Here is a 12,530-nt window from a genome sequence, read left to right as displayed (position 1 = left end):
CACACACGGCTCTGCTCCGTCTACCTCGCACACACACGGCTCTGCTCCATCCACCTCGCACACACACGGCTCTGCTCCGTACACCTCGCACACACACGGCTCCGCTCCGTACACCTCACACACACACGGCTCCGCTCCGTACACCTCGTACACACGCGGCTCTGCTACATCCACACTGTAAACCCCTCCTGACCCCACACATAAACTTCCCCTCATCCAGCACCATGACAACCAGCACAGCAGAGTCCTGCATAAGCTGAGGCCCCTGATCATGTGACCCCTGACTCCTCCCCTCCTGTGACCTCATCACAGGTCCTGTGCGCACAGAGCAGCCGTAGAAATCTCAGGCCACGGTGGTCTCCCCCAACTTCTGCTCTTTCTCCTCCTTTTCTTGCAGGGGCCGCAGTGGATTTCATCCTGGATCCATAGAGCCGAGTAGAGGAGCGATGTTCCTTCAGTCTGATGGTAATTGATGGTGATATTTGTCCAGCGGCCACTGTACCGAGTAAATCCCACCAGGACTGTAGCAGGTAAAGACCCCAATATCCACCGGTGTCCCTTCTAATGGGGGAAAGTACCAAAGAAAACCATCATATCCCGAGAAAGAGAAACCCCGTACATGGAGACATCGGCCTCAGATATCTCCGGTCTTCTTCTTACCAACCCATACCTCCCAACCGTCCCGTATCCCGCAGGACTGTCCTGATTTTGACAGTCAGCCCCGGGATACTGGACGGGACATTAGTTGTCCCGCACTACGTGCCTAGGGCGGGGACAATGCAGAGGGCGGCACCTGAGTTTTTTTTTTAATAAAAGCTGGGTCACCTCCCGACCGACCCCGCCCCCTGTGCGGCGCTGCGCTTCCACGGTGAGGGAGAGAGAGATCCAGCAGCAATCAAGATGAAAGGTCAGAGACTCACTACCTCCTGTGTGTGCACGGAGCTCCGGCTTCTCCTGCTCTTATCTGGTATCCCGGCAGAGAAGGAGAGACGGGGGAGGTGCCGGACAGTGCAGAGCTGTGTTGTGAATTAGACTTTTTGGCTCCCTCTTGTGGTCACTAGTGATATCACTCTGGGATTGTCTTTCCCCTGCTTGGCACCCACCTGTTCGTTAGTCCAGGGGTGTTCCTATTTAAACTTCCTGGATTCTCAGTCTGGTGCCTGGCATCGTTGTAATCAGTTCCTTTCTGTTTGCTCCTGTCTGCTGGTCCTGGTTCTTTGCAAAATAAGCTAAGTCCTGCTTCCTTACTTTTTGGTTATTTGCATTGCTCTTATTTTTGTCCAGCTTGTACTAAATGTGATTCCTGCTATTGCTGGAAGCTCTGGGGGGCTGATATTCTCCCCCCGCGCCGTTAGACGGTTCGGGGGTTCTTGAATAATCAGCGTGGAAACTTTGACAGGGTTTTTGCTGACCGTATAAGTCATCTTCCTATATTCTGCTATTAGTTAGTGGGCCTCTCTTTGCTAAAGCCTAGTTCATTCTTACGTTTGTCTTTTCTTCTTACCTCACCGTTATTATTTGTTGGGGGCTTGTATCCAACTTTTTGGGGTCTTTTCTCTGGAGGCACCTACGTTCCCCGGCTGCTGCTATTTGTGTGCTAGGATCAGGTATACGGTCAGCTCAGTTACCACTGCCCTATGAGCTGGTTTTTATGTTTGCAGACTTGGCTATAACCTCTAAGACCCTCTGCCATTGGGGTCATAACAGAGCTGTGAGCAGGATAAACTGAAGAGCTGCACATGGGCATCAGCGGCCCCTGCACCACAGAGGAGATTGTGTGTGTGTGGTGTGTGATGCTGCATGTGTGTCATGTGTGTATGAGGTATCTGGTGTGTGTGTGTGTTGGCTGCGTGTGTGTTGGCTGCGTGTGTGTGTGTGATGGCTGCGTGTGTGTGTGTGATGGCTGCGTGTGTGATGGCTGCGTGTGTGTGTGATGGCTGGGTGTGTGTGATGGCTGGGTGTGATGGCTGCGTGTGTGATGCATTTGTGTCAAAGCTGCATGTGTTTGTGATGCTGCATTTGTGATGCTGCGTGTGTGTGATGCTGCGTGTGTGTGATGCTGCGTGCGTGTGAGCTGCGTGCGTGTGTGAGCTGTGTGTGAGCCGTGTGTGTGAGCTGTGTGCGTGTGTGAGCTGCGTGCCTGTGTGTGAGCTGCGTGCCTGTATGTCATTATACAGTATGGAGAACTGTGGCCATTATACAGTATGGAGCATCATGTGCAGTCATTATACAGTATGGAGCATCATGTGCAGCCAGTATACAGTATGGAGCATCATGTGTGGTCATTATACAGTATGGAGCATCATGTGCGGTCATTAGACAGTATGGAGCATCGTGTGCGGTCATTATACAGTATGGAGCATCATGTGCGGTCATACAGTATGGAGAGTCATGTGTGGTCATTATACAGTATGGAGAGTCATGTGGGGTCATTAGACAGTATGGAGCATCACGTGCGGTCATTAGACAGTATGGAGCATCACGTGCGGTCATTACACAGTATTGAGCATCATGTGTGGTCATTATACAGTATGGAGCATCATGTGTGGTCATTATACAGTATGGAGCATCATGTGTGGTCATTATACAGTATGGAGCATCATGTGTGGTCATTATACAGTATGGAGCATCATGTGCGGTCATTAGACAGTATGGAGCATCATGTGCGGTCATTATACAGTAAGGAGCATCATGTGTGGTCATTAGACAGTATGGAGCATCATGTGTGGTCATTAGACAGTATGGAGCATCATGTGTGGCCATTAGACAGTATGGAGCATCATGTGTGGCCATTAGACAGTATGGAGCATCATGTGTTGTCATTATACAGTATGTAGCATCATGTGTGGTCATTATACAGTATGGAGCATCATGTGCGGTCATTAGACAGTATGGAGCATCATGTGCGGTCATTATACAGTAAGGAGAATCATGTGTGGTCATTAGACAGTATGGAGCATCATGTGTGGTCATTAGACAGTATGGAGCATCATGTGTGGCCATTAGACAGTATGGAGCATCATGTGTGGCCATTAGACAGTATGGAGCATCATGTGTTGTCATTATACAGTATGTAGCATCATGTGTGGTCATTATACAGTATGGAGCATCATGTGCGGTCATTAGACAGTATGGAGCATCATGTGTGGTCATTATACAGTAAGGAGAATCATGTGGGGCCATTATACAGTATGGAGCATCATGTGCAGTCATTATACAGTATGGGGCACTGTGTGGCCATATTTTTTTGTTTATAATTATTGTATATGAAACAGTGTGATCGGCAGTGCTAAATGGGTGTGGTTGGGACGTGGATATGGGTGTGACTAATTATGAATGGGTGTTGTCAGAGGCGTGGCGCAAACTTTATCCCTCTTTCCCGTCTTCAATAGTTGGGAGGTATGACAATCTACTATATAATTGTCTAAGGGGCACTTCCGTCTGTCTGTCCTTCTGTCTGTCTGTCACGGTTATTCATTCGCTGATTGGTCTCGCCAGCTGCCTGTCATGGCTGCCGCGACCAATCAGCGACGCGCACAGTCCGGAAGAAAATGGCCGCTCCTTACTCCCCGCACTCACTGCCCGGCTCCCGCATACACCCCTCCGCTCACCGCTCACACAGGGTTAATGCCAGTGGTAACGAACCGCGTTATGCCGCGGGTAACGCACTCCGTTACTGCCGCTATTAACCCTGTGTGACCAAGTTTTTTCTATTGACGCAGCCTATGCAGCGCCAATAGTAAAAACATCTAATGTTAAAAATAATTAAAAAAATTAAAAATGATTATATACTCACCTACGCCGCCTTTCCCGCTCCTTGCGATGCAACCGGCACGTTCCGGTGGCACGGATGGTCTGGCAGAAGGACCTGCCATGACGTCACGGTTATGTGACCGCGACACGGTCACGTGACCGCGACGTCATCACACCCTGGGACCGGAAGCTGCCGCCTGCACCCCACGCAGGCGACAGAGCTACAACGCGCCTGCGGAAGGTGAGTATATGTTTATTTCTTATTTTTTAACCTGTGTCATATGTGGCTGGGCAATATACTACATGGGCTGTGCAATATACTATGTGGCTCTGTGCTGTATACTACGTAGCTGGGCAATATACTATGTGGCTCTGTGCTGTATACTACGTCACTGGGCAATATACTATGTGGCTCTGTGCTGTATACTACGTCACTGGGCAATATACTATGTGGCTCTGTGCTGTATACTACGTCACTGGGCAATATACTATGTGGCTCTGTGCTGTATACTACGTCACTGGGCAATATACAATGTAACTGGGCAATATACTACGTGGACATGCATATTCTAGAATACCCGATGCGTTAGAATCGGGCCACCATCTAGTCTCTTATAAAAGTCTTAAACTTCTGTGTGTGAGTCAGAGCTGAGATCTAACGTGATAGAAGATTACAGTGCGGGGAAGACGGGAAACCTTCATATAGAGGCCGGTGGTGATGGAGTCAGTGACGGACTCTGGCCAAATATGTTTCTAGAGCCGTAGTAGAAGATGAAGATGTCGTCCTCACCATGAAGTAGTTATTTCTCCTGTCACGTGTTAGGCTTTTTTCACACTTCCGTTTTTTCAATCTGCACAGGATCCGTCAAAATGTTGAAATGACGGATCCTGTGCAGATTGTAAAAAATGGGTGCACTGGGCCCGTTTTTCTGACGGACCCGTTGAGGCTATGTGCACCTGTTGTGTATGCGTCTTTGCAGCGGTTTTCCGCTGCAAAAACGCACACACAACACAACCCAGGTTAAAAGTAAAAAATCACAATATTCGTACCTTCCGGCGTCCTGCACAGTGTTACCGATGCTCGCGATGCTCCCGGTAGCTGGTGTTCCCAGTAATGCCTTGCGTGCAATGACCTCTGATGACATCGCGGTCTCGCATTGGTAACGCTGCAGGGGACGCCGGAAGGTGAGAATATTGAGATTTTTTTTTTTATTATTATTTTTAACATTATATCTTGTTCCTATTGATGCTGCATCAATAATAAAAAGACAGAGAGTGCGAGTGAGAGAGAATTTCCCTGACTGGAAATTCTTCCTCCCATGCTCAATTTCAAAAGACGCCATCTGTCGCTGGGTTCCTGCTTTTGACAATCGGCGCTGAGCGATTTTCCGATGTACAAAAAATGTACAAAAAAAACGTTCCTCTGTGCGTTGTCCCCGCCCGACGGACAGCAATTTTCCGACGGATGAAACGGATGGCTATCCATCACAATCAGTCACTAATACAAGTCTATGAGAAAAAACAGGATCCAGCAGAAAAATTAGCTGGATCCTGTTTTTTCAAAAATCGACGGATTTTTACGGGAGCTAAAAGACGGAAATGTGAAAGAAGCCTAATGAATATCTCCTGCAGTATTCCTAATGCCGATTCCAGGGTCGGTAAATGAGATGAGAATTAGCGTTATGGAAGATGAGTCTATGAGGAACGTATTCAGCTGCCGACTCCGAGGGAGAAACTGCTTGTTGTCTGTGGCCTAAATATATAGGTTTTATTAGTAGATGGAAAGAAGGAAACTAAATACTGTAAAATAATAAATCTCCTCATATGTTTCCCTTATTATCTCCAGTAATTGTATTATTACACAGGATTCTTATGATGTTACATCTTCTCATCTTCTCATTCAGGTCTCTACAATATCGGATCCTCTCAGTGAAGATCTTCCATATAAGAGAATTTTCCTGATTTACCCATCAAAGATGGATATGGACAGAGACAAGATGGCGGAGAGGATATTACACCTCACCCTAGAGATCCTCTTCCGGCTTACTGGAGAGGTGAGAGGTTCTGATGACGTCACATTACATCATTCTTATCTATGGGAATAACAGATGGACAGAACTGGAGAGGTGAGGACTCTGGAAATGTCTGTAGTGAGATTTATTAATGTGTCTCTCCATAACCAGGATTACACAGTGGTGAAGAAGATCTCTAGTGAGCGCTGTCAGGGCCCTGTGTCTGAGGGATGGGGAAGACCCCTGAGCCCAATCACGGGGCCTCCACCTCACCCCCTGATACATGAGGACATCAATGACCAGAGGATCCTAGAACTCACCTACAAGATGATTGAGCTGCTGACTGGAGAGGTGACACTGCTGGGAATGCTGGGATATTATACAGTAACTCTATGAAGGGATCGGGGGATGACGGTATCATTGTATGTGTCAGGTTCCTATAAGGTGTCAGGATGTCGCCGTCTATTTCTCCATGGAGGAGTGGGAGTATTTAGAAGGACACAAAGATCTGTACAAGGACGTCATGATGGAGGTTCCCCAGCCCCTCACATCACCAGGTAATAGACAGGACTAAATACACACGGCCTATAATTATCTGTATGTAAAGAATGAATTCAGTCCCTGTATGTGTTTCCTCCAGATCTATCCAGTAAGAGGACAACACCCGAGAGATGTCCCCGTCCTCTTCTTCCACAGGACTGTAACCATGAAGATCCCAATGTTCCTCAGGATCATCAGGTAGATGGAGAGAAGGTGTCATGAGATCTCCCTTAGGCCAATTTCACACGTCTGTTTATTTTCGGTCCCGGAAAAACCAATACCGGAGATATCCGTGTCCGTGTGTGTAATACTTGCGGCACATGTGTGGCAACCGTGTGCTGCCTCAGTACCACACAGACGGCCGCCGGGGAAGAAGCACCACTGTAAGCGCTATTTCCTCGGTGGCGGGTGCTGAAGACTGCTCTCATCGCTCTTCCCTGCTCTGCCGGCGATCGCCAAGAGCGGAAGAGAATGATGAGTTATATTAAAGTCAGAACGATGACAGCAGGTGGGGGCTTTTGGGGCTCTTACTCCCATCATCTGACCCTTGCTGCCGCTAATAACAGTGACAGCAGGAGCAGATGATCAGGGTATTCCTCAGCCGCCACTTGCGATATAATGAAATAAATGAATGAAATACCCGGTGTGGGTTCCCCCCTATTTTCTTGAACCAACCAGGCAAAACTCACAGCCGGGGGCTGCAATTCTCAGCTGTCAGCTTCAGCAAGGTTGGTCATCAAGAATAGAGGGTGTGAAGATCTGAGGTTGTGGTTATGAAAATCACCTAGGCAGGTTATCGATGCAACTAATTTTTTTATTCCATACATCCATGGTTGTACAACAAATCCAGGTAGATGGCCAACATGCAATGTCCTCAGTCCACAAGTTCCCAATCTGAGATCGGTAGTTCCACTGGCCCCATACCAGGTGATACCCACTGTCTCCCCACTTTTGGTTGGCCCACAGATTTTGTATCTCCAGCTGCTATAGTGTGCAGTCACAGCCTATGTTCCTCCAGACGATGGCTATCCTGACCATAGCTCATGGATACCCCTCCAGCCAACAATCTCCAAAGCTCCATAGATCATCCATCCATTCCAGCTTGGATCCTCTTCCATCGAAATCCCTTCAACAACTGCCTGATTCAACCCTATGTCTTTTTCTACCGCCCCCTTAAACATTTTCCTTTAGCTCACAGAACAAGGCATATTCCATCAGGTGGGACTGTATGTGAGACCTCCCGTGGTGATGGCTCCCCTGAGTCTACTATTCCCACCCACACAATGGGCCTAGGTTTGGGAGTACAATGGGAGTGAGACCTTGATACAAATGAGATTGATAGTCTGTCCTTAGGTTTACATAAGCTCTAGCCTGCTTGTCTTCCTCTGCTGACTGCCACTGAATAGAAACATTGATTCCTGAGCATAAACTGACGAGCAGAAATAAAACACACCAAGCAAATTAACTATTGAAGTACAATAATATTTATGTAACCGGTGCTCCATGCTGGAAAAAGTCTAAGGGTACCGTCACACAGTGAAATTTTCGTCGCTGCGACGGCACGATTCGTGACGTCGCAGCGTCGTATGAATATCGCTCCAGCGTCGTAGACTGCGGTCACACTTTGCAATCACGGCGCTGGAGCAATGCCGAAGTCCCCGGGTAAACATCGGGTAACTAAGCGCAGGGCCACGCTTAGTAACCCGATGTTTACACTGGTTACCAGCGTAAACGTTAAAAAAACAAACAGTACATACTTACATACATTCCGGTGTCTGTCCCCGGCGTCTCAGCTTTTCTGCACTGTGTAATCACAGCGGCCGGAAAGCACAGCGGTGACGTCACCGCTGCCACCGCCGTGCTTTCCGGCCGGCAGGCGCGCACAGTGCAGAGAAGCTGAGACGCCGGGGACAGACACCGGAATGTATGTAAGTATGTACTGTTTGTTTTTTTAAAGTTTACGCTGGTAACCAGTGTAAACATCGGGTTACTAAGCGTGGCCCTGCGCTTAGTTACCCGATGTTTACACTGGTTACAAGCGAACACATCGCTGGATCGCTGTCACACACAACGATCCAGCGATGTCAGCGGGTGATCAAGCGACGAAAGAAAGTACCAAACGATGTGCTACGACGTACGATTTACAGCGTGATGTCTGATCGCAGTAGCGTGTCAGACACAGCGATATCGTAATGATATCGCTGCAACGTCACGAATCGTACCGTCGTAGCGATGGAAATTTCAATGTGTGACGGTACCCTAAGGCTATGTGCACACGTCAGGATTTTGTCAGGCTTTTTCCTCAGGTTTTGTAGCCAAAACCAGGAGTGGAACAATTAGAGGAAAAGTATAATAGAAACATATGCAACACTTCTGCATTTATCACCCACTCCTGGTTTTGGCTCCAAAACCTGAGGCAAAAGCCTGACAAAATCCTGACAAAATCCTGACGTGTGCACATACCCTTAATGTCTTAGAGTGGTAGTCTCCGCTTTATGTCCATTTGTCCTATAGTCTTCAGTAAGCGGCCATATCCTCACACTGGGGTCCCTATGCTATGTTTGTTTTTAAATACTTTAATAAATAATTTAAAAAACGGCATGGGGTCCCCCGCATTTTTGGCAACCTACCTCGCTAAAGCTCACAGCTGGGGGCTGGTATTCTCATGCTGGTAAGGGGCCATTGCTTTAGGCCCCCTCCAGCCTTAAAACAGCAGCCCGCAGCTGCCCAGAAAAGGCGCATCTATTAGATGCGCCAATTCTGGTGCTTTGCCTGGGTCTTCCCACTTGCCCTGTGGCGGTGGCAATTGGGGTTAATATTTGTGGGGTTAATGTCACCTTTATATTGTGAAGTGACATCAAGCCCATGGCTTAGTAATGGAGAAGTGTCTATAAGACACCTATCCATTATTAATCCTATAGTTATACAGTATGTAATAAAGAAACGACCAGAATAAAATCCTTTAATTGAAAAAATGACAGATTTCTTTATTAATCTCAATTAAACCATACTCAGGCTGGTTTCACACTTGCGTTTTGATCTGCAGCTTTTTTTAAAAAAACGCAGGTGGTGAAAAAACGCATGTAAGCGCATGCAAATGCTGCATTTTTTAGACGCATGCGTTTTTGCATGCTGTAAAAAAAACGCAGCGTTTTGCCGCGTTTACATGCGTTTTTTCATGCGTTTGCGTTTTTGAAAGGCATGCTAAGAAGTGTGTGACAGCTGCCAATCATCAAAATCAACAAGAAAACCCACTATAAATAGAAATAGCTAGGGTTAGGGTTAGGATCCCTAGGGTTTGGGGTAGGGTTAGGGTTAGCTCCTAACCCTAACCCTACCTCTAACCCTAGGGATCCTAACCCTAACCCGGATCCTAACCCTAACCCTACCCCTAGGGATCCTAACCCTAACCCTAGGGATCCTAACCCTACCCCTAACCCTAGGGATCCTAACCCTAACTTTACCCCTAACCCTAACCATAACCCGGATCCTAACCCTAACCCTAGGGATCCTAACCCTACCCCTAACCCTAGGGATCCTAACCCTACCCCTAACCCTAGCTATTTCTATTTATAGTGGGTTAGGGGTAGGGTTAGGATCCCTAGGGTTAGGGGTATGGTTAGGGTTAGGATCCCTAGGGTTAGGGGTGGGGTTAGGGGTAGGGTTAGGGTTAGGATCCTTAGGGTTAGGGGTGGGGTTAGGGGTAGGGTTAGGATCCCTAGGGTTAGGGTTAGGATCCCTAGGGTTAGGGGTAGGGTAAGAGTTAGGGTTAGGATCCCTTTATCACCTTGATGGTGGGGGGTGGCTTTTCAGTGTGTTTTTTGTTTTTTTTCTATAAAAACGCATGCGTTTTTAACGCAAACAAACGCATGTGCTTAAAAACGCATGCGTTTACATAGACAGCAATAGGTTTTTTTGCCGCAAAAAAACGCCTCTAGAAATTACTACATGTTGCATTTCTGCAATCAAACGCAAGCAGAGAAAAAACGCATGCGTCACGCGTCAAAACTCATGCACAAAAAAACACATGCGTTTTTAATGTTAAACATAGGAAAAAAAAACACATGCGTTTTTTTTGGTAAAAACGCTGCAGATCAAAACGCAAGTGTGAAACCAGCCTCACTGCATTGTCTAATTCCACCAAATCCCTCGATTTGTAATAAAAGTAAAATAAAAAACAACAATCTACCATAGCTGTCCCTCGTTCTGTGCCACGCTGTAATCCATGTCTGGGGGCTAAATAGTTTTCAAGCTGGACGGTGCCAAGATGCGACCATCCCTGCTGAAAACCACTGGTGAATGAGCTGCTGCGAGCGCAGCCTCAGTGACTAGTGGTGACATCATCACTGGCATTTTCCCACATCCTGAGGTCACCGCAGTTCAGCCCGGCCTCGATGATGTCACCGCTGGTAAGTGATGCTGCGCTCTCATCAGCTCATTTACCAGTGGTTCTCAGCCTGTACTTCATGTTAGTGGTAACATTTCTTCGATATTACTTGCGATTATTTATGGAAAAAAACGGAAATATGGCGAAAAATTTTTAAATTTTGCAATTTGCTAAATTTTGTATTTCTATGCCCTTAAATCACAGAGATATGTCACAAAAAATAGTTAATAAATAACATTTCCCACATGTCTACTTTACATCAGCACAATTTTGGAAACAAATTTTTTTTTGTTAGGGAGTTATAAGGGTTAAAAGTTGACCAGCAATTTCTCATTTTTACAACACCATTTTTTTTTTAGGGACCACATCATATTTGAAGTCAGTTTGAGGGGTCTATATGATAGAAAATAACCAAGTAAGACACCATTCTAAAAACTGCACCCCTCAAGGTGCTCAAAACCACATTCAAGAAGTTTATTAACCCTTTACGTGCTTCACAGGAACTGAAACAATGTGGAAGGAAAAAATGAACATTTAACTTTTTTTTGGAAACATTTTGTTCAGAACCATTTTTTTTTATTTTCACAAGTGTAAAAACAGAAATTTAACCATAAATGTTGTTGTGCAATTTCTCCTGAATACACCGATATCCCATATGTGGGGGTAAACCACTGTTTGGGCGCACCGCAGTGCTTGGAAGTGAAGGAGCGCCGTTTGACTTTTTCAATGTAGAATTGGCTGGAATTGAGATCGGACGCCATGTCGCGTTTGGAGAGCCCCTGATGTGCCTAAACAGTGGAAACCCCCCACAAGTGACACCATTTTGGAAACTAGACCCCTTAAGGAACTTATCTAGATGTGTGGTGAGCACTTTGAACCCCAAGTGCTTCACAGAAGTTTATAATGTAGAGCCGTGAAAATAAAAAATATTAAAAGATTTTTTAGCCCCCAAGTTTTTATTTTCACAAGGGTAACAGGACAAATTGGACAACTTTTGTGGTCCAATTTCTCTTGAGTATGCTGCCACCCCATATGTGGGGGTAAACCACTGTTCGGGCGCACGGCAGAGCTCGGAAGGGAAGGAGCGCCGTTTTGGAATGCAGACTTTGATAGATTGGTCTGCGGGCGTTATGTTGCGTTTTCAGAGCCCCTGATGTACCTAAACAGTGGAAACCCCCTACAAGTGACCCCATTTTGCAAACTAGACTCCCCAAGGAACTTATCTAGATATGTGGTGAGAACTGTGAATGCCCAAGTGCTTGACAGAAGTTTATAATGCAGAGTCGTGAAAATAAAAAATATTATTTTTTCCACAAAAAAAGATTTTTTTAGCCCCCAAGTTTTTCTTTTCACAAGGGTAACAGGAGAAATTGGGCCCCAAAAGTTGTTGTCCAATTTATCCCGAGTACGCTGATGCCCCATATGTGGGGGTAAACCACTGTTTGGGTGCACGGCAGAGCTCAGAAGGGAGGGAGCACCATTTGACTTTTTGAGTGCAAAATTGGCTGTCGTGTTTGGAGACCTGTTGTGAATTAGACTTTTTGGCTCCCTCTGGTGGTCACTAGTGATATGACTCTGGGATTGTCTTGCCCCAGCTTGGCACCCACCTGTTCGTTAGTCCAGGGGTGTTCCTATTTAAACTTCCTGGATTCTCAGTCTGGTGCCTGGCATCGTTGTAATCAGTTCCTTTCTGTTTGCTCCTGTCTGCTGGTCCTGGTTCTATGCAAAATAAGCTAAGTCCTGCTTCCTTATTTTTTGGTTATTTGTATTGCTCTTATTTTTGTCCAGCTTGTACTAAATGTGATTCCTGATATCGCTGGAAGCTCTGGGGGGCTGAT

At 46.5% G+C, this 12,530-nt stretch overlaps 1 protein-coding gene across 1 annotated transcript; it reads left to right on the top strand.

Moving 5' to 3' along the window:
• Nucleotides 1-305: 305 nt before the first annotated feature.
• LOC143766461 (gastrula zinc finger protein XlCGF66.1-like) lies at nucleotides 306-12,529 on the top strand. Its single transcript, XM_077254176.1, has 6 exons — nucleotides 306-530; nucleotides 5,658-5,807; nucleotides 5,937-6,116; nucleotides 6,199-6,322; nucleotides 6,406-6,503; nucleotides 12,288-12,529. Exons 2-6 carry the CDS (start codon nucleotides 5,730-5,732, stop codon nucleotides 12,369-12,371), a joined length of 564 nt encoding a protein of 187 aa, XP_077110291.1. The 5' UTR covers nucleotides 306-530; nucleotides 5,658-5,729; the 3' UTR covers nucleotides 12,372-12,529.
• Nucleotide 12,530: the final 1 nt, after the last annotated feature.

Source organism: Ranitomeya variabilis, chromosome 4, assembly GCF_051348905.1.
Source record: "Ranitomeya variabilis isolate aRanVar5 chromosome 4, aRanVar5.hap1, whole genome shotgun sequence".
Taxonomy (NCBI): Eukaryota; Metazoa; Chordata; class Amphibia; order Anura; family Dendrobatidae; genus Ranitomeya; species Ranitomeya variabilis.
Note: the sequence above shows the minus strand (reverse complement) of the source record. Positions and strands in the feature narration are given on the sequence as shown.